Here is a 26,196-nt window from a genome sequence, read left to right as displayed (position 1 = left end):
CACCAAAAGCATCCGGGAGTGTCTCCTGGCTAAAAGGGAGGCGCACCCCCGATGGCGGGGGGGGCCGTCCCACTGCGGTCGCTCGGGGCTGCGGGGGGTCAGGAAGGCCGAGGCGGAGACGGGACTGGGGCTAGCTTCCTGGATTCAGGACAACACGTCCTTCTTTAAATACCTAGGGGGCAAAAAGAAGGTATCAGGTAACGTGGGGCCCCTGCAGGACACATTAGGAAGTCTGGCCGTCACACCAGACGACAAAGCCGACATGTTTAACGATTTATTTGCCTCCATTTTCCTAAGTAGGGACCGGATCACACCCCCCCACCGGCCCCCCTCGGGCCCCCGGGGAGGCGCACCCAGGCCCAGGGTCCGGGCGGATCTAGGCGGGGAGCGTCTGGTGGGACTGGACGTGTTCAAGTCAGCGGGTCCAGACGATCTCCACCCCCGAGTGCTGCGGTCATTGCGGGACCCCCGGCACGGCTGTACGAGCACCCGTGGGGCTCTGGGGTGGGGCTGGAGGCCTGGAAGAGGCCAACGTGGTCCCATCTTCAAAAAAGGCAGGAAGGAGGACCCGGGGACTATAGGCCGGTTAGTCTCACCTCGGTCCTGGGGAAGCTGTTCGAGAAAATTATTCTGGCACACACCCAGGAGGGGCCAGCGGGGGACTGCATGCTTGGGGGCGACCAGCACGGGGTCATCAGTGGCAGGTCCTGTCACACCAACCTGGCGGCCTCCTACAACCAGGTCACCAAATCCTTAGATGCAGGGGTAGCAGGGGACATCGTCTTCCTGGACTTTAGGAAGGGCTTCGACACTGTTGCTCACCCCGTTCGCATTAAGGAACTGGGGGCTGAGGTGTCGACACCCGCACAGTCAGATGGGTCACCGACTGGCGGGAGGGCCGCACCCCGAGAGCGGTGGTGGACGGGTCATGTTTGACCCGGAGGGACGTGGGCAGTGGGGTCCCCCCGGGCTCGGTCCTCGGGCCCGCACTGTTCAACATCTTCATCAGCGACTTGGACGAGGGGGTGAAAAGCACCAGGTCCAATTTTACGATGACACTAAGATGTGGGGGGATGTGGGCACGCTAGAAGGGAGCAATAGGCTGCAATCGGACCTAGAGAGGTACAAGGGTGGCCGGATGAGAACAGGATGGGATTCAACACTGACAAGTGCAAGGTGCTGCACCTGGGGAGGAACAACCGGCACCGTACCTACAGGCTGGGGAACTCCCTTCTCGGCAGGGCAGAGGCAGAAAAGGATCTTGGAGGCATCACTGACTCCAAGATGAACATGGGCCGGCAGTGTGGGGACGCGGTCAGGAAGGCCGACCGCACCTTGTCCTGCATCCACAGATGCATCTCGAGCAGGTCCGGGGGGGTGATCCCCCCCCTCTGTGCGGCACTGGTCAGGCCGCAGCTGGAGGACTGCATCCAGGTCTGGGCGCCGCACTGCAGGAGGGATGTGGACAGCATGGAGAGGGTCCCGAGGAGGCCACTCGCATGGTCAGGGGCAGCAGGGCAGGCCCTACGAGGAGAGGCGACGGGACCTGAACCTGTTCAGCCTCCACAAGACAAGGCTGAGGGGGATCTAGTGGCCTGTTACAAACTAGTCGGGGGGGATCAGCAGGCACTGGGGAAGTCCCTGTTCCCCCGAGCACAACCAGGGGTGACCAGGGATAACGGTCACAAGCTGGCAGAGGGCAGGTTTAGGTTAGATATCAGGAGGCGCGACTTCACGGTCAGGGCGGCTAGGGTCTGGGACCAGCTTCCGAGAGAAGTGGTGCAGGCTCCTACCCTGGGGGGCTTTAGGAGGAGGTTAGACGTACACCTCGCTGGGGTCGTTTGACCCCAGTACTCTTTCCTGCCATGGCAGGGGGTCGGAGTAGATGATCTGCTCAGGTCCCTTCTGACCCTAGAAACTATGAAACTCTGAAACCCCAGGGTGTCTGGACCCTGCTCCCAGCCCGGCCCTGCCATGGGGCTGCCTGGAGACTCTGCCACATCCCCGTAGCCCAGGGGTAAACGAAAGCCAAATGCTGGTGTTTTCCAAGGGGGTCCCAGAGCCTGAGACCCCTTCGGAGAGGTGATGTTTCAGGGGCATCGCTCAGTGCCAGCGTGGAGCTGGGCGACAGGTTTCCTGGGCACGGTCTCAGGCAGGCTGGAGCCGTCTGCAAGTGGCTTTAAAGAGAGTCTGGGCCAAATGCAGATCCCTTCTCCCTCCCAGTCCAGCCCCCGGCCCAAGGTGGGATCTGCCCCAAACAAACGACACCTTCACCCCTGACGCAGCCCCAGATATGGGGGTGCCACAGCCACCAACGTCCTGCTGCTGCTGGGGATTATGAACGTCAGTTTGATCCAAACCAGGTCTTTTCAGGGGAGAAAAGCCCCTCGGGAGGCAAACAGCAACGCCTTCTTCTTCTGAAGACGCTGCAGAAAGGAGACGTCTCTGCGCTGGGTCTCATTCATCCCACAGCCAACCTCGACTGAAACACCCGCAACCAGGACCCCAAACCCGGGCAACAAAAACGCCTTAATCTGTGACCCCGCTACCTCCCATACCGCGCCACATCGATTTCCCTGCAGGGAGCTGCTCTGCATGCTGCCTGGCTGTCTTGCCGGTCACGTGCACGCATGTGGCACCCCTGTGTCCCCCGCCCCACAGCCCCAAGCGGTCCCTTGCAGGCTGCGACGCTGCTCGTCTGCAAAGGGGATCCTGCCGCTACCCCCGGATCCCTGCACAAGGCTGCAAATCCAGGAGAAATGCTGTCCCGGAGTCCCGCAGCCCGGGACGGGGACTCGAGGTTCCCATCAGGGGACTGTCCCATGCCAACAGGCTCACGGCGGTGGGTCTTGGTTTGAGTCTGCTCCACGCAAACGTCACGGCCCTGGATGCAGACGGGTACAAAGAACGAGATTTATTGGATCGGCACCGGGGTCGGGGCAGGCGGAGGAGGGACCGGGTCTGCTCAGCGGGGGAGGAGGCAGAACTGGTAGGGCCGGGGGATGTTGCCCAAGCCGCTGGACTCGGGGGTGATGTCAATGTCCCGGGGGTCCATCAGCGGCTTGAGACTGAAGCTCTGGAGGATGGAGGCGAGGAAGATGAAGAGCTCCATGACAGCCAGGCCCTCGCCCAGGCACACCCGCTTCCCTGCGAGAGAGGGGCCGCGTTGGCAGGAGGCCAGACCCCCGGCCCCCATGCCCTGCTCCCACCCCCGGGCCCCGTTCTCCCAGCAGAGAAGAGGACCCAGGAGTCCGGGATCACCGTCCCACCGGCTCCCCCGGCTCCGCCGTACCTGCGGAGAAGGCCATGAAAGCGTCGTTCTTCTTGAACCGCCCGTTCTTGTCCAGAAAGTGCCCGGGATCGAAGACGTTGGGGTTCTTGAACTGGCTGGGGTCGAACTGGGACGTGCAGAGCAGGGGGATGATGTTCATGTCCTGGGAGGGGGGCAGTGGGGGTCAGTGCCAGGCCTGGGGGGCAGGCAGAGGAGGCGGGGTAGAGAGAAGGGGTGGGGCCAGGAGCGCAAGCTACAGCGGCCCCCCGGTCGCCAAGCCCCACCTTGGGGATGCGGTAGCCCCGAAACTCGATGTCGCGGGTGACGGTGTGGGGCACACCCATGGGCACGATGTCGGCGAAGCGCTGGATCTCGTGGATGACCGCGTCTGTGTAGGGCATGCGGGCCCGGTCCTCCATGCAGGGGCTGCGGTTGGGGCCAATGACCCGGTCGATCTCCTCGTGCAGCTTCTCTGCGGGCGGGGCTGGGGCGGTCAGACCCCATCCGGGGGGCTCCGCGCCCACCCTCCCTCCCTGCCCCCGGGCTCGTGGCCGCCAGGGCTCGCCCCACACCCACCTTCCACCTCGGGGTGCCGGAGCAGGATCCGCAGCCCGTACTTCAGGGTGGAGCTGACGGTCTCGGTGCCGGCGAAGAATAGGTTCACCGTGGTCTTGGACATGGTCTCCTCGGTGAAGTGCGTGTTGGGGTTGTTCTTTTCCTGGAATGCCGGATGGTCAGGGCCATGACGTGTGCTTGTGCATGCGATGCATATAGGTGCATGTGTGGATGAGCGCATGTGTGTGCATGTACATGCATCTGTGTGTACACGTGTGCATGTGTAGATATATGTCTGCTTGTGTGTGCATGCCTGTGCATGTGTACACACATGTATGTGAGTGTGTGCATATATGTACATGCATGTGGGTGCATGTGTACATATGTGTGCATGTGTAAATATATGCATGCATGTTTGTGCAGCCATGTGCATGCACGTAAACATATGTGCATGTGTGTGCACATGTCTGCGTGTGTAAATGCATGTCTGCATATGCATGTACAAGCCCATGTGTGCATCCATGTGCACACGTGTCCATGCATCTGTGCTGGTACATGTGTGCATGTGTGCACCCAAGTACGCATGTGTGCATGCATGCCCATGTGTGTACACGTGTGGCCACTGGCTTGGCCAATCTCATCTGGAACAAGGGGGCCGCAGTAGGCATTGTCATGGATTTTTCTGTCTGCTTTTCATCTAAAAAGCTCAGGGAGCCCGAGTCCCCCGCGTGCCCGCCCCCCTGTCATTTTGGGCTGAGCCCAGAGGGGAAAGATCCCCAGATTTTCCACGCGCTTGGACATCCCCTTGAGATCTCATCTGAGGAAGGCACCAACCTACTACTACCGCTATGGCCCAGGGCTGCACTCTGGGTAATTCGCGGGAGGCCCACCTGCTCCATTTTGATGAGGAAGCAGTCGATGAAGTCCCGCGGGTTGTTGGGATCCAGCGTCTCCTTGTTGAGCTGCAGCCGCTCCCCGACAAACTGCGCCAGCTTCAGGTAGTTCTTGTAGATCTGCCTGTGGGGCCCGGGGACGTGGCGCATGATCTTGGGGAAGGTGAAGAGCAGCTGGGAATGACAGCAGTGAGAGTGAGGATGGGCTGGGAGGGACTGGGAATGAAAAGTCCCCTTTGGCTTGGGCCCAAACAACCACCTGGATGTTTCTGATCAACTAAAATGCTGGGTTCAAAGACACGTTTCATAGACAATGAGGGTTGAAGGGACTTCAGGAGGTCACATCTAGTCCAACCCCCTGCTCCAAGCAGGACCAGCCCCAACTACGTCATCCCAGCCAAGGCTTTGTCTACATGGTCTTCAAAACCTCCGAGGATGGAGACTGCACCGCCTCTCTGGGGAGCCTGTCCCAGTGCTTTACTACCCTCCTCGTCACAAACTTTTTCCTAATATCCAGCCTCAACTTCCCTTGCTGCAACTTGAGCCCATTGCTCCTTGTCCTGTCATCTGTCACCACTGAGATCAGTCCAGCTCCAGCCTCTTTCAAACCCCCTGCAGGGAGTTGAAAGCTGCTATTCAATTTTCCTGCCCCCTCCCAGTCTTCTGCAGACGAAATCAGCGCAGTTCCCTCGGCCCCTCCTCACCAGTCCTGTCCCCCAGCTCCTGAATCATTTTCCTTGCCCTCCGCTGGACTCTCTCCACCTGTGCCCCCATCCTTTCTGTAGCGGGGGCCCACAGCTGGACACAGGACTCCAGATGTGGTCTCCCCCATGCTGAATAGAGGGGAGGAATCACTGCCCTGGGTCTGCTGGCAATGCTCCTGCCAACGCAGCCCAGGATGCTTTTAGCCAACCAGGGCACACTGCTGGCTCATATCCAGCTTATTGCCCACTGTCACCCCCAGGTCCCTTTCTGCAGAGCTCCTGCCCAGCCCGTCACCCCCGGCATGTCCCGGTGCGTGGGATTGCTCCATCCTAAGTGCAGGACTTTGCACTTGTCCTTGTTGAACATCCTGAGATTTATTTTGGCCCAGTCCTCCAATTTGTCCACGTCACTCTGAATCCTAGCCCCGTCCTTCAGTGTATCTACTACACCCCGCAGCTTTCATGTAGATTTTGTGTCAATTTTCCAGATTTTGGGGCTCTATTAAATCAGACTAGAAGGGAACATGGCAATACAAATTAGATGAGAAAGCCCCCAATGCAGCATCAGTCTGAGCCTGAGCAGGGGGGCAAGACCCCTTAGCTAGGACCCTGCGTCCCTGAGCACTGGCACAGCCCAGTCCCCATTCCCAGCCCTGCACCCAGTGCCTCTGGGGGAGGCTTAACCCCCGCCCCCCGGCCCCTGTAGCAGAAAGGTGGGGGCAACGAGCAAAGCCCAGCAGCCTGGATAACCCCCATAGCAGAGCACAGGCATGGTGATGCCTAGATCACCCCCCCACCAGTGTCCATTTTGGGAGCTTGCATACGATCAAACTAAAAGGAAATGTTGCAATTAAAAACCTCCTGGGTTCATTAAGATCAGTGAATGAGAGGAGCTCCACTGTGACCTCCAGCACAGAGCAGTTGGCCACCTCTGCAGACCCTTTGTTGGCCTCTGCCTTGCCTGACTCCAGAGCTGCTTTGGATTTGCCTCGGATTTGAACTCAAAGCTTTTGCCCACCTAAGAGCTGGGGTGATACTGTTCCTCACACACAGCGAATGCTTCCACCCTGGGGAGATTTCTTTGACCCCCTCTACAGCCATCAGGGGGTCACTGGCGTCGTTAAATGCAGCAAATGACATGAGCTAAATCATGACTTCTCATGTGGAGCAGCTTGCCACCTCTGCAAGCCCTTCACCTCTTGCTGAGCCTGGCAGGGCCGAGCAGGGAGGCAGCGCTGAGGCATTGGTGTCTCCCTGTGTGTGTGTGGTGGGATTTCCAGAGCTGGCACCCATGGGGGGGTACCCTGTGCCATGCTGGGGGGTCTGTGCCCCCGCCTCCCTGACTCACCTGCCCCCAGGTGGAGCTCATCAGCTTCCAGTTGCTGTTGATGAGGCCCATGAGGGTGAGGAACTGGCGGTCGGTGTACTCGAAGCGGTTGCCGAAGACCAAGGTGCAGATGATGTTGGAGCCCGCGCAGCTCAGGAAGAATGTGGGGTCGAAGGGCTGGCCTGAGAGGGGCAGGGAGAAGGGGTATTAACCCCTCCATGCCCCCCAACCCCGAGTCCAGCCCTGCTATCCCCAGGGAGGAGGCATCTCCATTTAGACTGGGGCATAAGGAGATGGGGGGTGGGGGCGGTAATTGTCCGCTCCAGGGTGGGTGGGACAGAAGCCCCTGTTTTGACCATTGGCTGGCACCTCCTCGCAGAGCGGCACGTGGGACTCGGGAATCCTGACCCTGCTACCCCTCGACCCCGACTGTAACCACTCCACGTCGCTCCCCATCCCCAAATTGGGAAGATAAACCAGGCTCTAACCACTGGACCCCACGTCCTTCCTGAGAACAGAATCCAGGAGTCCTGACTCCTTGGCCTCTGGCTTTACCCACTAGACTCCACTCCCCACAGAGCCAGTGAGCAAACCCAGGAGTCCCAAACCTTTGGACCTAAGGACCTTAGAGAGCACTGGAGCTAACAACCTCTACTGCCAAGTCACCTGGGGCTGACCCCAGGGCTCAGGTCCGGCCCCCAGCCCGGAGGAGCCTGGATTGGGGGCCCCTGGGGCTCTGCCCCGTACCCACCGTTGGTCTTATGCAGCTCTGTGATGAGGATCTGGGCCTCCTCCTTGATGCGCTCCTCGATGCTGCGCTTGCCCATGCCGAAGTTCTTGAAGGTGGTGATGGCGAAGCGCCGGAGCTGGCGCCAGCGCTCGCCGGTGCCGTACACGATGCCTGGCACGTGGGATGCACGTGAGACCAAGGCGGAGGGGGCTAGAGCGTGTCCTCTGCCTCCACGGCCACTCGCACACATGGGGCCTTGCCCTAGCGGCCAGGCCCCTGCCCACCGTGGCTCCAGGTCTGGTCTAGCAGCTCCATCATAGGGTGGGGGGTGGATTTCAGAGCAGCTCTGTGCTCCCTGGCCTGGTACCGTCCTCATGGGCACTGTGGCTCTGGCTACTAGACACCCACTCCCCTCCCCTGGGATGGGAAGAGAACCCAGGAATCTGGCATGCCCCCCAGCCCCCTCTGCTCCAATGCCCACCAGGCCTCACCCCCTCTCCCTGAGAGGGGAACCAAGCTCCTGACTTCCCCCCTGCCCCACAAGCCCTGGATCATGTTCATTCCCTTAAGAGGAAGCCTGACTGCAGCGAGCCCTGCTTCCCGCTGCCGGGCTGGAGCCGGCTCTGCAAACCCCCCCGAGCTGGGACACTTTAAACAGCCAGCGTGGTAAAACCAATCAGCCAGGTGTGCATGCCTGTATGTGCACGTGTGTGTGCGTGCCTGTGTCTGTATGTGTGCTTGCATATGTGCATGCACATGTGTGAACTTGTGTCTGTGTGCTTGCATATGTGTGTGTGCATGCTTACATGCGCAGATATGTGTGCACGTGTGTGTACTTGCATGTGTGTCTGTGTGTTAGCATGTGTGTGTGTGTGCTAGCACATGTGGGTGTGTGTCTGTGTACTTGCATGTGCATGTGTGTCTGTGTATATGCAGGTGGGCCTGTGTGTAAGTATGTGCATGTGTGTGTGCTAGCATGTGCATGCATGTGTGCATGTCTGTGCTAGCATGTGCACGTGTGTGCCTGTTTGGGCATGTATGCCTGTGTGCTTGCATGTGCATGTGTGTCCACACGTGTGTGCTTGTGTGTGTGTGTGTCTGTGTGCCTTCAAGTCTGTGTGCCTGCACGTGTGTGTGATGTGCACGCATACGTGTCCACGCACAGCCTCACCATTTCCGTTGCTCCACATCTGCACAGCTGGGAAGTCCCCGCGGCCGCTGAACACCTCAGCCTTGTCAATCAGGGCTTCCTTCAGCGCCTGGTAGCCTGAGAGCACGATGCAGGGCCGGGAGCCCAGGTGGAAGGTGTACATGGGGCCGTACGTCTCACTGAGCTGTGGAGGCCGCAGGCGGGCATGGGGTTAACCTAGGGCAGCAGGGCACGACCCCCAGGGCCCAGCGCAGCCCTTCCAGGCCCCACTCACCTTCCGGAGGGACGGGATCAGGTCCTTGACGTCCACCTGCAGCATGTTGCCGAGGAAGGGGATCGGGGGAGGTCCGGGGGGCAGATGGCTCCATCGCCTCTTCTTCCAGGAGGAGAACAGCAGCAGGCAGGAGACAAACATCAGCAGGATGATGCTCAAGGTCCCACTGAAATCCATCCTGGAGCTGGAGCTGGAGCTGGAGCTGGAGCTGGAGCTGGAGCCATCCCACCAAGCCCCTCTATATAGCACCAGGGCCGTGCTGATAACCGTCAGGTCGCGTGACAGCTGTGTAATCACCATGGGGCCCCGTGCAGGCAGGAGGGGAAGCAAAGCCAGAGCCAAGCCCTCTGGGTCAGGGGCTTGTGGGTAGGGCCTCAGATCCAGGATGCCGCAAGGCACCAGGGACCACCCTGAGAAGCACCCGGTGCCCACGTGCCGGGGCCTGGGCTGAGCCAGGCGGTGAGGGGAGTCGTCGCCTGTCAGCACCAAGCCTTCCCAGAGGAAACGCATTCAGGCCCCCTCCAAACCTCCAGCCCGCTCGGTGCACGGGAGCATAATAGCTGCTGTGTGCTGGCCAGACCCCGGGTCCGTCCTGCCCAGTTCCGTGTCCCAGAGAGCGGTGCTGGATGGAAGAGGGACAGGGTCCGAGCAGGGTTTCCCCCCCTTGCAGCCATCGAGGCTCCAGGCTGTTGTGACCCCGAGGCCGTGCCCCGCACTCCCACGCCCCACTGCCCCCGATGCCCCTTTCCCTCAAGCATGGGCCCAGCCCCCAGGTGGAGCTGGCTGGACTCTGCTCCCCTCTGTGTCCCCTACGAGCTCCCCGCTTTCATCCCATGCTGGGGGGAAATGACCATCCTGATGTTGGCGTTAAACTGCTGGCCTGCTTGTTTCATGCCATGACCCCTTGCTCTGGCAAGAGACAGCCAGGCACTGATCCCCAGGGACTTTCTCTTGGCCATTTAGCACAGCCAAGGCACGGACAGGGGCAACCACAGCTTCAGGATGCTGGCCTGGAAACATGGGAGGAGAGGATGGGGGCAAAGGGAAGGGGCAGATGTCCAAGGCTGCGGTGCAGGTGTGTGGGGGTGGGGGCAGGGGTCCAGGATGCTGTGGGGGGCAGGAGTCTGGACAAGGTGACTTCAAGGATCCTCCCAGCCCCTTCAAAGCAATTGCCTCTGCTGCATGTTGAGAGAGTCTCACCAGGGTCAACCCAGGCGCCCCAGAGAGAACCAGCACCCCCAGCTCATAGCGGAGCCCAGGGAGCAGCAATTGCTTCCCCAGCCTGAAGGCCACAGTGGGGGAGATCCAGGGTTTTGGCAATCGCCATCCAGGCAATGACATCATCTCCATGCCTGGGAGGTCATGGCTTTGGAAGGGGTGTGGGGTCATTCATCTCCCAGTATGTACTCTGTTGGTGGCCACGGGTCAGGCAAGTGGGGGGTGGGCCAATGCCAGGCACTGATTGCCCTTGTCATTGGTTAATGATAAACCAACCCATGCCCTGGCACCCCAAGGCCTGGGTATCTCTGCCCCAAGGACTATGCCCTGCCCGTAATGCAATCTCATGCAATTACCCCCCACCCCCATGCTGTTTCATGAGCTCAGGGGCCACAAGATGGGGCTGGGAACATGCCCAGAGCAGGGGCAGCACTGGGTAGGGAACCCAGGAGGCCGGCTCACGGCTCTGCTCCGTGCCGGGGTTGCGGAGCTGGTGGCAGACATCAGCTGAGTTTTAAGGAGCTGCGGTAAGGAATGAGCTGGGGCACGAAGCGCCTGGTTGCCCGGGCCCTAGGGGCTGCATGGGGCAGGAGCCCGGGGGCCGAGTGGGGCGCCCAGGCCAACCAGCAGGGAGGCCACCGGGTGCTCTCCGTGGTCCTGAACATCCAGCACCCAGCCAAGATGGCCCCTTGACCCGCCCGGCCCTCTCCAGCTCCCCCATCCTGTCCTGGGCCCTGGGATGACCACTGGTGAGGTGAGCAGCCCCCTCTGGACTGGTCAATAGGAGAGCGCAAGGACCTTGAAGCCTCCACATGTGGATGACTGAGAACCAGGCCCTGGGCTACTGAAATGGAAGGAGCCCCCTTGCCCCTGAAGCACCCCGTGGCCACGAACCCCAGCGCTGGGCTCCGGAGGGGGCAGGGCAGGAGGGCCAAGGCCACAGCAGCTGGAGCTCATTACTGAGTAACCAGGTGTCTTTGCACGACAGCTCCTCCTAGAGCCGCTGCCCGCTGGCTCCGTGCCGTGGGATCTGGCTGAGGCTGCTGACTTGCCGGGGCCCATAGCTGCCTTGCCCGGCCGCTGATGAAGGTGGTCTGTGGAGGGTCAGTCCCATCTGCTGAGATGCATCTCCCTGTTGGACGTGTCTATGGCCCCCGGGACAGGAATGCGAGGCAAAAACAAAGGCACGGGACACAGGGTCCCGCGAACCAGGGCTTTAATGGACAGTCTTTGCTTTATCAATGAGATGAGCTCCTTCCCCTTGCACCTGCTGCCTGCAGGAAAGCTCCCTGGTCTATCCCAAACCCAGGCCAGAAATGCAAACTCCCAGGGGCTGCCCCTGCTTTGCGGAGGCCCCCAGCCCCTTTTTGGCCCAGCACTGCTGGCCTGATGGAGCAAAGTGCAGCTGGGGAGGGAGGTGCCGGGTGTGGGCATGAGACACGGTCACTTCCTGACTGAGCCACGTCAGGACAAAGCCCCCAAAGCCCGGGTGCTTGGGTGCTCGGGCAGATGGGTCTTGTCAAGATGGAGCTCAACGGGGGCACCCAGCAGAACTCATAGGCTGGTCTCCTGCGTGTGGAGACAGGAAGGGGAGAGGCCGTGGGTCCTACGGCCGTGGTTGTTTGCATCTTTCCAGGGTCCACCGTCACAGGGGGCCCAGGCACCTGCAGTAGGGAGCTGGGGCGTCAGTGGCGTTACCTCCCTGGCTTGGCTTCTTATGACATCAGAGCTGTTACTTCCTCCAATCTAGCTCGTCATGACATCAGCGCCCCTCCGACTCAGCTTCTTATGACATCAGAGCTGTTACCTCCCCAAGCTTGGTCTTTATGGTATCAGTGCCATGACCTGCTCTGAACCGGCTCCCCACAGAGCCCCGCTGCTCGGGGGGCTGTGTCCCGTGAGCTGGGCTGACCAGAGCAGGGACGCTGCTGGGCTGGCATTTCAGGTTTCTCCTCTAGCTCTTTGCCACGTCTCTCCTGGACTGGCTGCCACCGCGCTTACTTTTCCTGCACTCGGGATCTGGGGCCTGGATTGGCTTCTTCACCCAGGCTCCTCATCAGGGTACCCTTCTGTCCTCCGGGTCTTTGGGCTTGATAGCAGCGGTCCAGAGAGCCCCTTCTCCAGGCCCAGCCACCTGTCTCCCCTCCCTCCATGCCTCTCTCCTCAAACATCCATTGCCCCCCTTCTGCACACAGTCACCCCGCCACCTGCATGTATATGCACCCCTGTACCCACTCCTGCACCCCCATGTCCTACCCCACCCACCCCCTTGCATACCCACCCTCCCATGGACACTGCACAAGACTTCCAGCCCCTTGCCTCTCCCCCCACCCCCAGCAGGCCAACATAGCACAAGTCTTACCACGGTGCCTTTGCCAGGGCTGCCGTGGCCAGAGGGCAGGCTAGCGGGGGGCCAGGCACAGCTGGAAGGGGCGCCGGATGTTGCCAAAACCACAGACATTAGGGGTGAGGTCGAGCTGGCTGATGCCTGGTGCGTGCTGCAGGTGGAAGCTCTACAGGTTGGCCATCAGGAACAGAAAGAGCTGCATGCGGGCCAGGCCCTCACCGAGGCACATTCGCTTCCCTGGGGGCAGGAGGCTACAGTCAGGGCATGGGGTGAGCCCCAGCTCTGCTGCAGACTCCCAGCACCAGCCTGGACACCTTGCTTAACCCTCCCCCAGATCCCCTGGAGGCTCCTGTGCTTAGGTCTTACCTGCTCAAAAGGCCGTGAAGGCCTCGTTCTTCTTGACAGCCCCTTTGTCATCCAGAAAGTGCTCAGGGTCGAACACCTCCGGGTTCTTGAACTGCTTGGGGGCACGGAGCACGGAGCTCAGGATGGGGTAGATCGTGCAACCCTGTGGAGAAGAGCAACCACACCGGTGAGATCAGGGGGAACCGGATAGCCCGCGGCGGAAGCCAGCAGGGAATGGAGACTGATCCAGGCCATCTGCCTGGGAACACGCAGCTAAAAGCAACATTTGACTGGCTTCCCAAATGAGCTATTATTGTATTCATTTGCATACCATGTATACCTCCCTCTGCCCCCAGTGATACAGCTTTAACCATCAGCAATTCCAGCGATCATGAACATGAGCTCCAGTGAACGTGAGCCAGCTGTGCAACGCTGTAGCCAGCCGGGCTAACAATACCCTGGCATGCGTCAACCGATGCATCTTCAGCAAAACCAAGGAGGTGATTCTTCTGCTCTGCTTGGCATTGGTGAGGTCACAGATCTAGGACTGCATCCAGTTCTGGGCACTGCACTTCAACAAGGACTTGGTAAAGCTTGAGAGAGTCCAGAGAAGAGTCACCCGTATGATCAGAGACTTGCATGGCAAGCCAGATGAGGAAAGGATGAGGGACCCGGACTCTTCAGCCTGAAGAAGAGAAGGCTGAGAGGGGACTTGGTAGCAGCTTACCAGTACATCAGGGGAGAACATCAGGGGCTTGGTGAACAACTATTCACCAGGGCGCTCTTGGGAAAAACCAAGAGTAATGGCCACAAAGACTTTCAGGCTCAACATTAGGAAAAACTTCTTCACGGTTGGGGTGTCCAGACTGTGGAGTAAGCTCCCTCCATGGGTGGTGCATTTGCCTCCCCTGGAAATCTTTAAGAGGAGACTGGATGGTCACCTTCCTGGGGTCATCTGACCCCCCAGTTATCTTTCCTGTTTGGTGCAGGGGGTTGGACCCAATGATCAAATTTGGTAATGACACTAAGATGTGGGGGGGTGTGGGCACACTAGAAGGAAGAAATAAGCTACAATCAGACCTAGACAGGTTACAGGGGTGGGCAGATGAGAACAGGATGGGATTCAACACTGACAAGTGCAAGGTGCTGCACCTGGGGAGGAAGAACCAGCACCATACCTACAGGCTGGGGAACTCCCTTCTCATCAGGGCAGAGGCAGAAAAGGATCTTGGAGTCATCATTGATGCCAAGATGAACACGGGCCGGCAGTGTGGGAGGCGGTCAGGAAGGCCAACCGCACCTTGTCCTGCATCCACAGATGCATCTCGAGCAGGTCCAGGGAGGTGATCCTCCCCCTCTATGCGGCACTGGTCAGGCCGCAGCGGGAGGACTGCGTCCAGGTCTGGGCGCCGCACTTCAGGAAGGACGTGGACAGCATGGAGAGGGTCCAGGAGAGGCCACTCACATGATCAGGGGACAACAGGGCAGGCCCTATGAGGAAAGGCGACGGGACCTGAACCTGTTCCACCTCCACAAGAGAAGGCTGAGGGGGATCTGGTGGCCTGTTATGAACTAGTCAGAGGGGACCAGTGCCGCATAGAGGGGGAGGATCACCTCTTTGGAGCTGCTCGAGAAGCCTCTGTGGATGCACAACAAGGTGCTCACACCAGCCGTGTGGACCTTGAGGGAGGCCTGGCAATGTGGACAAGGCTTAGTGTAGCTGTGGGCCTGGCAAGAATCCTTTTTGGAAGGGGAACCAAATGACTTCTTTCTGCCCAGCTTCGCTTGCCCCGTGAGAAAGGGTTTGAGAAGCCTGTGTCCAGGACACAATATACCCAGCATGGACAGTGTTCCAGCTCATGTCCCCAGGCCCCTAGGAAGCCACAGACCCATGGGGCATTGACCTGGTGCAGGACTCCACTGTGCTGGGGGCTGCACAGTCAGAGAGACACAGGCCCTGCTCCCTGGCTATATGGCTATATGGCTCTTGGCATTATATATTTCATAGATATTAGGGCTGGAAGGGACCTTGCGAGATCATCAGGTCCAGCCCTCTGCCCAAGGAGCAAGAAGTCAGCTGGGGTCAGATCACCCCAGCAAGGTGAGCATCCAAACATTTCTTAAAAGTATCCAGAGTAGGTGTTTGCACCACTTCTGGGGGAAGTCTATTCCACACTCTGGAGACTCAGACAGCAAAGAAGTTTTTCCTTATGTCCAGACCCCCCAGGTGCAGCTGTACCTGTGGGGATAAGTGCTAACATTTCCTGCTGTGGCTGGGTCCAGGTTAGCCATGACTTTGGCAACACTGAGCCTCTGAGCAGCGTGGAACCCAGCTGGGGCTGGGAGTAAGTCTGACAACAGGGCTGAGGCATGGCGGGTAGCAGTACAGAGCATGGGACACACTTGCCTAAATGAATCCAGGGTTACAGGAGCCACCAGCCAAACTTCATGGAGGAAACCTGGGCTCTGGTTTCACTCATGATATGTGTATCTATAAATTTGCATATTATTGAATGGAAAGGTCGTGGTTGGTCTGAGGGTGGGTCCCCCACCCTGAACAAAGTATCTAGATCCTAAATCCAGAGCCAACACCCAGGGGATTGGGTGGCTGATGAGAACATCCATGGTCAATGGGAGCCCCTGTATCAACAGGCTTATCTCCTGTGAAGGCATTCGACTGGGTTGAGAGTTGCCTTAAAGCTCCATCCAGAGGATCCTGACACAAGCACCTTAGTTGTGTAACTTGTTTATACAAATAAAAGTGGTTGTACTTCCAAACCAGATAGGGACAAAGTGAGCAGCCAGGCTGAGGGTCACACAGAGGCTGCAGCAATGAAATCATTTCTGTGCTCTGCAGACCTTTAGAGAGCAATTCTTGGTCTGCCCAGCTGCTGCCTCCCGTAGGTGTTTCTATGAGGCAGACACTGGCAGGTTGCAGAGCAGAGAGCAGCACTGGGAGTGGGAACATTCCCCCACCCCATGGGACACTTGCCTGCCTGAATGAGTCTGGGGGCACAGGAGCCACCAGCCATACTTCCTCCAGGAAATCTGGCCTTGGGTTTCATTTACGATTTAATCTAAACCTGCTTCCAGCTAAGGTGGCTTCATAACCACTTCAACTCAGCCCCCAACACCCCTCTAGCATCTCATCCAGCCAGTGGATAATGACCTACTGCTCTGGACAGCTGGTGGAAAGGCCCTTGAGATCTGAAGGCAGCTTTCTGTGCTGGGCAGCTGCAAGTGGCTCCTGACAATGGCCCTGTGCTTTACCAGAAACAGACCATGTGTTTTGGAGCTGCTCCTTCTAATTCCAGCACCTGAACAGACCCTGGCTGAGCTAGCAGATACAGCTGTGTGAAGCTTCGGGTGGTGATTCGATTCGGAGGAGATTCGACCCAATTTGGTGGCTGACTCTCTGAATCTGAATTGAATCAGGGGACCAATTTAAAGGAGAACCTTCAGAAAAGATTCAGAGAGCTTTGATGAATTGGGCAGTCTCCGATGGCTGCAGCAGGGAGCTGCAGCCGTCTCTGAGCTGATAAGTACTAGGGGCAGGGGATGAGGGCTGAGGGAGGGGACCATGGGGGGACCCCTGCAAGTGCCCTTGACCTCCCCCCTCCTCCAGCCCCCCCATGGCTGTCCCCTCCCTGCCCCAGCTCGGTACTTTAAAGAAAAGCTCTGGTGCTCACTGGGTGCTGCTGGGTGGGAGGGGTGATCCCCACTGCCCCATGCTGCATGGGAGACTCTGCCATGAGCCCCCCGACCCCCCCTGCTCCACCAGCCTACTCACGGGTGCCCCACCCAGGCCAGCTTTGGCCCTTTAAGGAAAAAACAACCGAGAAAAGCCCTGGGACTCACCCCTCCTGTGGAGGTCTTGGGGCTTCAGAGGCTCATGCAGAGCCCCCCATGTGGCTCAGGACAGTGGGGGGCAGTGGGGATTTCCCCCTGCTGGTAGGAGTGGGGAGTCTGGGGGGATTTTCAGGGTTTTTTTTCTTAAAGGGCTGGAGGTGGTCCAGGTGGGGCACCCATAGCAGGACTGGGGGAGCGAGGGGGAGTCGGGGGCTTGTGCAGAGCCCCCCATGCAGCATGGGGGGCTACTGCCAAATCTCCAAATCAAATTCAGCCAAATGGAATTGGGACAGCAATTCAAATCACCGCATTGAATCACTGTTCCCTGAATTGGCTGAATCCAAATCCAAAGTGAATACTAGCCACTTTGCACAGGCCTACTAGCAGGACAGAGAGCCCCTAGTTGCTGCACAAGCCAAGATGATGAAGCCTCACCATCCCCCTTGCAGCCCCACAACACAGCTCCCAGCCTCCACGGGCCACTGTCCTAATCTGCTCTCCTGGTTGTTACTCATGGAGCCACTGAGAGATGCCAGTGACACTGGACACTGCCCATCCCCAGGGTCGTACTCTTCAGGTTAAAGGTGGTGGAGCTAGGAAGCAAAAGGGCACAAGAGCTTTAAGTGGAAAAAATTGCCAATGAGGTTTGCTCTGTATATCAAGCAACAGTCATGGAAACCCAGGGTCCCACGCTCAGACTGATAAGGCTCCTCCATGTGACCACCTTCTTCCTGCCTTGTTTCCCTCACCAGTGTCCCATTTATCCAAGGCCTCCCCTAGCGCGGGATGAGGCAGATCTGGTAGCTGCGGGGAAGGTTGGCAAAGCCCACCAGCTTCGGGGAGATGTCGAGGTCCTGGCGGTCGACAGGAGACTCGAAGCGGAAGCGCTGCAGGATGCTGGTGACGAAGAGGAAGAGCTCCATGCGAGCCAGCATCTCACCGAAACAAAACCGCTTCCCTGTGGGGAGAGGATGGAGAGCTCAGGGCCGGGCACCCAGGCAGGGGGCTCTCAAGCCTGAACAAACCCATTTGGCAAGGGCTGGCCTGGTTGAGAGCCAGGGGAAGCTGCAGGCTGGCGGGACATTGCGGACACTTGGGCAGAAGCCAGGCAGAGAAGGTGCACTGTGTTTGCACATGAGGAACATGGTGGCTGGGACCTTGGCAACTTCAAGTACGTGAGAAGCTGCTGCTTTGCCCCAGAGCTTCTGAGAGGGAAGGAGGAAGGCAGGGAGAGAGAGACAGACCATTGCCTGACTGGGTCTGTATTGAGCCTGGCCACGGGGCTCATACCAATGGAGAAAGGCATGAAGGCCTCGTTCTTCTTGAATTGCCCCTTGTCATCCAGGAAGTGTCCTGGGGTCGAAGGCTTCGGGTCTCGCAAAGTGCTCGGGGTCCTTCAGCACCGAGCCCAGCAGCGCAAACACCTCGGTGCCCTGGGGGAGACAGCGCCGTGAGACAGGCCTCACGGGGGCTGGGAGCCCTTTCACCTCTTCGCGTGATGTACCAAAGGGACGGCTTTGCGGAGCCAGCTCAGGGCAGAGCTCCAGGGTCTTGCAACAGCACAGTGCAAAGGTCAGGTCTGTTGGTGTTTGATGTTCTTTGAACAGACCTGCCTCCTTCCCCCTTCCCCGGGGGAATAGACCCAGGCGTCCTGGCCCCCACCGCACACACTCGGCACTCAACCCTGCAGTCTTGGCAGAAACTCTCTTAGCACGGGCCCTTTGGGGCTGGGGCTGGCATCAAAATCCTAGAGACGTGGGACTGAAGGGGGGGGGTCACATGTAGTCCAACCCCCCGCCTGAGGCGGGATCGGTCCTATCCAAACCAGCCAGACATCCCTCATCCTCTCTGTTTGTACAGCACTGTGCACCACTGGGGCCAGGTCTGTGACTGGGAGCTACTGACCCAGGAGAATCCACAGAAACTGAAATATTTGCCACTCAAAGGGATGGACCTGGCCAAGGTGGTAGGTGCCTTGTCAGCCGCTGGCACAGAGTGACTGTGGTACTGGCCCAGGAGATTCACACCATCATTGGAGGTCTCACCCCCGCCCCTGCCAGCCCCCAAGAGCCCATGAGCTACACCTGGGGGATGTTGTAGCCATAGAACTGGGTGTCCTTGGTTGTCTGGCGGGACACCCCCAAGGGGAGGAGGTTGCAGAATCTCTGGCACTCATGGATGACGGCGTCCGTGTAGGGCATGCAGCTCCGGTCCTCGATTCGGGGGCTGCGGTTCCTGCCAATCACCCGGTCAATCTCCTCGTGGATCTTTTCTGCAGAGACATTGGTTGATCTCTGGAGACTGTAGAGGTCAACACCATTGGCTGGGGGTGGGAGGGGAGGAAGAGGGCTCCTCATTCCCGAAGATAAAGGTCTCATGTGTTAGAGTATCTTGAGGTCTACTCTATAGTCCATGTAGCTGCTTGTTGTCCGGAGCATGGAACTTGTGTGAGTTGACAAAGGAGACACATAGAGGGTACAGGGGGGTAAGTACCCCCCCAAGAGCACTGCCCCCTGCCCCCCAAGAGTGAGCTCTTCGGCTGGTAGGGGATCACAGACAGCATTAGTGCCTACCCCCCAAAACTGGCTCTGCCAGCTGAACCCTTCCCCCCCAGTTGCTGGCTGGTTGCTGGAGGATCCCCCTCTCTGGTCATGCCCAGCTGGTGCCCTCCCAGTCTCGGGAGGCAGCAGTCACCCATGTCAGTTGATGTGCACCTACAGCATCATATCAATGCAAAACCTACATGATTCCCATCCCACTGCTGGGTTCCTCATGTCAGCTGGAGCTGGAAGCAGTGAGAATGCACATGGATGGAAGCCACTGCACCCATCTCAGCCCACCTGGCTCTACGTCCTGCTCTGTGCCTTCCCCACCCCATTACCTTCGATCTCTGGGTACTTGAGCAGAATGAGGAAGCCATAGCGCAGGGTGGTGCTGACTGTTTCCGTTCCACCAAAGAACACACCGAGCGCTGTCATGACGATGTTCTTCATGAAGAACTCCGAGGATGGGTTCTGCTTTTCCTGTTGGGGAGGGATGGCAGAGAGGATGCCTATGAATGCAGAGCTGAGGAGTCTGGAAGTCAGAGTGAAGATCAGACCTGGAACAAGCAGCTGCCTTTGCTGTGGATCCATCGGGGTCTCAGCCTGAGAGACCCCTCCCATGATGCACGAGCAGAACCAGGACAGTGTTATATCCCAAATGGAGGCAATCAATACAGGTCATGCAGTCACCTGCAGCTGCCCCCATTCTGTCCCCCCCCATACCCCACCTCACAGCATCTGGTGCATCTTGATGAGGAAGCAGTCAATGAAATCTTGTGGAGAGTTGGGGTCCAGAGTCTTCTCATTGGCTTTCACCTTCTTTTCCATGTATTTCTCCAGCCCTTTCAGCAGCTTGAAGACTTTGTGCTGTGGACCTGGAAGGTAATTCATGATACCTGGAAACATGTCGTAGAGCTGCAAGAGGAACCAAGAACTCCTTCAGCCTGGCTCATGGGCATGTGGACAGGCTGTCCATTCATCTGTCCATCCATGTCAGGATCTTTCCAACGATTTAGTCCTTTTCCCTCTCCCCATATCCATTCTTCCCCATATGTTCTTTTTTGCATGCACATGTTTGTGTCTTTAAATATCTTTTCCCCATCCTGCATCCATGCATCCATGCATCTAGCTAATTTCCCATCTATCCATCTTCCTATCCATCCACCAGCTTCTGGCATTCCCATCCTTCTGTCCCTTGCTCTTCTGCACATCAGTTATGCAGTTCCTAGCCAATTACTTCATTGCATGCTTAAGGTTCTCTGTCTCCCCAGCTCCCTTTGACCTCTGTCTGAAGGGAGAGGCTGAGGGCATGTCCTGGGCCCTGCTGTCCAGCAATGACCACTAAGTACTTTTACCTGCCCCCAGGATGTGCTAGTGAAATGGAAGGTCTCGAGCATCATGTAGAGCAGGGAGTGGAACTCCTTGTCTTCATAGTCAAAGCGATCCCCAAAAAGAACAGAGCTGATGACGTTGGACACTGAGCGGCTCAGGATGTAGGTGGGGTCAAAAGGCAGGCCTGGGACATGGGACAAGACGAGGATATTTGAGGGAGGCTGGGGCAGAGCTGTGGGTTTGCCAAAGGCCAGTTCCTGCTCCAGGGTCCATTGCTGAGATGGGCTGAGAAGGCCTCTCCTCATTGAGGTAAACCAGAGTTGATGTCAATGGGGCCAAGGTGGAATTGTGCCCTCAATGGAAATGACCACATTGACTCTACCAGGGTAACCATGTTGGTTCAAGCTGGGGTCCCTCCTGCCTGTTAGCTCAGGGCAGCTGGTACAACCCACCTTTGGTGTCATGCAATGCCCCTAACAGGTATTGGGCTTCATCCAGGATACGATCCTCAATAGGCCTCTTGCCCACACCAAAGTTTCGCAGGGTGGTGATGGAGAAACGACGCAGCTGCTTCGCCCGCTCCCCATTGGTGAAGGCCACACCTGGAGGGTGGAACAGAAATAAGCTGTTTGGTGAACTGAAGGGCTCCTGGAAACCCAAGCTGACCTCTCTCTAAGGGATGGGAAGGGCATAGGCAGTGGAAGGCCGGGGATAATGGGGCTTAGCTCCCCCAAACACGGGGCAGTGGATAGGGCTTCAGGGCAGCCCAGCCACAGGCTCCAGGCAGTTGCAGGTGAGGAGGGAGGGGTGTGCACAGACTTAGGCATGCAGCCAAGATCGTGTCTGGCTTGTGGATCACCACCCAGGACAGCAGGCAAGTCTCAGCCTACTCTGTGAATAGGAAAGGGCTTGGGGTGGGGGCAGATCAAGGTCCCCGCAGTGAGGGAGGGAGTGGGGCAGGGGTCGGGACTGCTGTACAGTGTGTGCATGTACAGCCCCTCCCAATAATATTTTATCCCTCTACCTATGGGGAAGAGCCAGGCAGGTGCCCAACCCTATCCCAGGAGAGCTGAGCACCGGTGCTTTCCTGGCCCACCAGACTGGAATACCCCTGAACCATGGTGCAAACTGAAGCTGCACAAATGAAACAGAGGAGTGTGCTGCTGGCCTGAGCAGCCCAGCCTGTTCCTGTAATGCACTGGCCAGGAACGCCTTCCCCCTCACCCCCCAGATAGATCAGCACTGAGGCAGTGGAGCCCTGCTGATTGAGCTCTGCTGGAGTCCAAGCAGCTTCTCCCACCGCCGTCTTGTGGACACTACTGACCATAGCCCTTGAAGAGCCTGTCAAAGGTAGCCTGCTTCCCACGGCCACCAAACTCCTCGCCTTGGTCCAGCAAGGCTTCCTTAACAGCCTGGTAGCCACACAGCACCACGACCCGGCGTGTGCCCAGCTGGACGGTGTAGATGGGGCCGTACTTCTTACTGAGCTATGGGACACAGAGACACTGACGAGCTGGCATCCCTACACGGCCCCTGGAATCCCTCTCACCCCAGTTACCCTGCCTCCTACCAATACTCCTATCTCCCCCTCCCTTCTCCTCCCCAAATGCTCCACAGCCCTTCTCTCCCAACACCTTTTACCCCAAGCACCTTCCTGCTTCACACCATCCACAAACTCTTCCCTGTATCTCCTGCTCAACCTCCACTCCCCAGTATCTTCCCAAAGTCTCATGGAAAACCACTGATTCAAATGGGGAACCTGCCCCCAGCAAGAGCCCCCGCACCTTCATGAGTGTCTTGAATATATTCATGGTGCCAATGTGCAGCAGATTGCCAACGAGTGGCAGGGGCATGGGCCCGGGTGGCATCTTGCTGCGTCCCTGCATCTGCCACCACGTAGAGAGGAGCATGAGGCAGGACAGGCAGATGGCGAGGAACAGGGTGACGGCATCAAGGAGCTCCATGGTTGGTGGTAGCGTTGGTCTTAGAACAGCATTCGACTGGGTTGAGAGCTGCCTTATATCCCTGTTGGGAGGTTCCTGGCACAGGCTCAGCCCATCATCTATTGGCCATCACATCAACCCTGCCTGCTTGAGTTGCAAAATTTGCTTGTGCAAACATGCTATTTTCCTTCCAATCCAGACAGAGCAACAAGAGTTATGGTCACCACATAGTACCACAGCAGGGGGGATGGCATTTCCTGCAAATTGTCAGGGAACACTTCATGGCTTGCCCATCTGCAGCCCCTTGTCAGTGTTTCCTCCCTTAATGGTGGAGCTGAGGAGCCATGGTCTGTGCCCATGAGGCAGAAAAGAGGAACTAGGAATGGAGCTTCCTGAGTTCTGTCTGCATGGGGCTAAACCCTCTTCTTGAACTGCATAGCTAAGTGCTGCTGCCCTGCAGAAAGCATGGCAGCCAGTGGTGTGCAGCACTGGCTGCTGGAATGGTTCCCACCCTCTGAGCCAGGCTCTGTGACTGTGTTTCCCTGGCATAAGTTCAGCCCATAGTTGAACCCAGCCTTCTCCCATCAGCACGTGGATTCACAAACACCTGAGCTTGAACAGCTTGTCCAACTAGTGTGTATCAGCTGCCTGTCCTGGCCAGGTACTAGGAACACACCCTGGGACTAGACGTAGATCTGTACGGGATGCCTAAAACCCAGGTCTCCAAATCCTCCCAGTGAACTCCAAGACAGCCTGCACATGCTACAGCTACTCTGTCAGGGGCTGACAGACTTGGGTCCATTTTGTTCTTGGCTAACCCTGCTAGAGACTAGGGCCTGCCTTGTGCCACTCCTCAGACCCTGACCCAAACTATGGTCTCTGTGGCAGAGGGAGACAGCCACTGCCTCCAGGAGCTCCAGTCTCCATGGACAGGTGAGCTCAGCCCATCATCTATTGGCCATCACATCAACCCTGCCTGCTTGAGATGCACCTGTCCTTCCCCAAGGCCTGTTTCTTCAGATTGAAGACTTGCAAGGAAAGCAGCAGAGGTGGGAAGCAAAGGGGCAGGAGGCTTTTATTGGAGAGATACCCACCTGGGGCAGCTGGATGAGTTAGGGCCATGGATTTCAACGACGGACCCCTGAGGTCACAGGAAGACTAAAAAAAAAAGGGTAGGATTTCAGCATAACCCTTTCACCAGCTCCCAAAAACCAGCAATGTTGAGCCCTGAAGGTTGTCCCGTTCCACCTTTCCTATCTGCCGCAATTCATGCACAAAGGTGAACGGGGATGGCAAGGTACAGGGAAAGGAGCTGAAGCTGTGGAGCTGTGCCAGGGCCTGATCCACACCAAGTGGGATGAGAGGGAGAGTTGAGGGGGTGAGCTCTCATGCAAGAACATCTCAGGGTCCCACACTCACACTGATGAAGGCGCCTCCATGTTCTCCCCTTTCATCTTGTTTCCTTCTACGACCAGGTGACCTATCACCTGGACAAAGGAGAGGAGATTGACGTCATATATCCTGACTTCAAAAAAGCCTTCGATCTGGTATCTCATGATCACCTCTGGTGAAACTGGCCAACTGCAGCCTCAGGTCCACCACAATCCTCTGGCTGGGGAATTGGCTCCGTGGTCGGACCCAGAGGGTGGTGGTTGATGGAAGTCAATCGTCGCGTTGCGCTGTGACCAGTGGGGTCCCCCAAGGCTCTGTCCTTGGACCCATACTGTTCAACATCTTCATTAATGATGTGGACATTGGAGTCAGAAGTAGACTGGCCAAGTTCGCTGACGATACCAAATTCTGGGGTAAAGCATCCACACCTGAGGACAGGCAGGTGATCCAGGCTGACCTGGACAGGCTCAGGAAATGAGTGGACGAGAACCTGATGGTGTTTAACACTGAAAAATGCAAGGTTCTCCACCTTGGGAGGAAAAACCTGCAGCAACCTTATAGGCTCGGCAGTGCTATGCTGGCTAGCACTATGGATGAAAAGGACTTGGGGGTCATGATTGACTGCAGGATGAACATGAGCCTGCAATGCGATGCTGTGGCTAGTAAAGCAAGCAAAACGCTGTCTTGCATCCATAGATGCTCTCAAGCGAATCCCGGGACGTCATTCTCCCCTTGTACTTGGCCTTGGTGAGGCCGCAGCTGGAGTCCTGCGGCCAGTTTTGGGCTCCACAATTCAAAAAGGATGTGGAGAAGCTTGACAGAGTCCAGAGGAGAGCCACGCGCATGATCAGAGGTCAGGAAAACAGACCTTATGATGACAGGCTGAGAGCTATGGGCCTCTTCAGCCTGGAAAAGCGCAGGCTCAGGGGTGATCTGATGGCCACCTATAAGTTTATCAGGGGTGACCACCAGGATCAGGGGTGACCACCAGGATCTGGGGGAACGTCTGTTCACCAGAGCGCCCCAGGGGATGACAAGGTTGAACGGTCACAAACTCCTGCAAAACCGTTTCAGGCTGGACATGAGGAAGAATTTCTTTACTGTCCGAGCCCCCAAGGTCTGGAGCAGCCTGCCAGCGGAAGTAGTTCAAGTGCCTACATTGAACACCTTCAAGAGCAAATTGGATGCTTATCTTGCTGGGATCCTATGACCTCAGCTGACTCTCTGCTCCTAGGGCATTGGGCTGGACTCGATCTTTTTGAGGTCCCTTCCAGGCCTAATGTCTATGAAATCTGTGAAATCCCCCTGACTCTCTCGCCAAAGTCCCATCTGCTCCGAGGCCCCCCCAGCACAGGATGAGGCAGATCTTGTAGGTGCGGGTCAGGGTGGCAAAGCCCACCAGCTTCAGGGGGGTGTTGAGGTCCTGGTGGTCGATGGGCGACTTGAAGCGGAAATGCTGCAGGATGCTGGTGATGAAGAGGAAGCGAGCATCTCACCAAAGCAGTGCCGCTTTCCCGGGGTGGGGGACACAGGAGGGAGAACTCAGGGCCTGGCACTGAGCGCTGGGGCCCGAGGAAGAGGGGACTCTCAGGCCTGTCTCAGCCTACTCAGCAACAGCTGGGCTATTGGGTGGCAGGGCTTGGGCAGGGGCTGCTGGGGGCTATGTGAACAGGTACTGGGCTTCATCCAGGATCCGCTCCTCGATGCTTCTCTTGCCCACGCTGAAGTTGCGCAGTGTGGGGTTGGAGAAGCGGAAGCCCAGAGGAGGGGAAGGTGCCACATGTTTGCACAAGATAAAAGCAGCCAGATCACGGAGACTGGGACCTTGGAAACTTTATGTATGTGGGTAGCTGTGGCTCTGCTGGCACTGCTGGTGGAAGGAGCGGAAGTCACGGCCTTCTCCGGGTCTGTGCCAAGCACTGGGCTCATACCAATGGAGAAAGGCAGGAAAGCCTTGTCCTTCTTGAATTGCCCCTTCTCATCCAGGAAGTGCCTGGGGTCGAAGGCTTCAGGTCTCTCCAAGTCCTGGCTCCTGCTGTCCATTCACCCACACTAAGTACTTTCACCTGCCCCAGGATGTGCTGGTGAAATGGAAGGGCTCAAGCATCGCGCAGAACGGGGAGAGGAAATCCTTCTCCCCCCAGTTGAAGCAGTCCCCAGAAATGACAGAGCTGATGCCGTTGGACACCGAGCAGCTCAGGATGTAGGTGGTGTTGAGGGGCAGGCTGAGGGCACGGGACAAGAAGAGGCTGTCTGTGGGGGGCTGGGGCAGAGTCGAAGCCCAGTGCATGCCTCAGGGGCTGCTGCTGAGATGGGCTGAGAA

General features: G+C 57.8%; 1 protein-coding gene and 1 pseudogene across 8 annotated transcripts; both read right to left on the bottom strand.

Moving 5' to 3' along the window:
- Positions 1 to 2,899: 2,899 nt before the first annotated feature.
- Positions 2,900 to 12,976, bottom strand: LOC149860400 (cytochrome P450 2F3-like). Of its 7 annotated transcripts, none has more exons than XM_090051243.1 (11): positions 12,836 to 12,976; positions 12,485 to 12,720; positions 8,905 to 9,526; positions 8,652 to 8,814; positions 7,502 to 7,651; positions 6,772 to 6,932; positions 4,717 to 4,893; positions 3,848 to 3,989; positions 3,556 to 3,743; positions 3,293 to 3,434; positions 2,900 to 3,147 (listed from the first exon to the last, which is right to left on the bottom strand). In XM_090051243.1, exons 3-11 carry the CDS (start codon positions 9,412 to 9,414, stop codon positions 2,966 to 2,968), a joined length of 1,815 nt encoding a protein of 604 aa, XP_089907369.1. In that variant the 5' UTR covers positions 9,415 to 9,526; positions 12,485 to 12,720; positions 12,836 to 12,976; the 3' UTR covers positions 2,900 to 2,965. The 7 variants fall into 7 exon arrangements, with proteins under 7 accessions (XP_089907369.1, XP_089907368.1, XP_089907371.1 ...); XM_090051242.1 differs by having other exon boundaries at positions 12,485 to 12,706; XM_090051245.1 differs by having other exon boundaries at positions 2,900 to 3,076; positions 12,485 to 12,706.
- A 2,568-nt stretch (positions 12,977 to 15,544) lies between these two features.
- On the bottom strand, positions 15,545 to 22,517 carry LOC149860399 (cytochrome P450 2A13-like; annotated as a pseudogene). Its single transcript, XR_016442916.1, has 9 exons — positions 22,323 to 22,517; positions 21,863 to 22,025; positions 20,991 to 21,140; positions 20,562 to 20,722; positions 19,930 to 20,121; positions 19,545 to 19,686; positions 18,748 to 18,935; positions 17,954 to 18,096; positions 15,545 to 17,621 (listed from the first exon to the last, which is right to left on the bottom strand). The product of XR_016442916.1 is annotated as a cytochrome P450 2A13-like (transcript).
- Positions 22,518 to 26,196: the final 3,679 nt, after the last annotated feature.

Source organism: Crocodylus siamensis, chromosome 6 (genome assembly GCF_052110815.1).
Source record: "Crocodylus siamensis isolate JL-2025a chromosome 6, ASM5211081v1, whole genome shotgun sequence".
Classification (NCBI taxonomy): Eukaryota; Metazoa; Chordata; order Crocodylia; family Crocodylidae; genus Crocodylus; species Crocodylus siamensis.
Note: the sequence above shows the minus strand (reverse complement) of the source record. Positions and strands in the feature narration are given on the sequence as shown.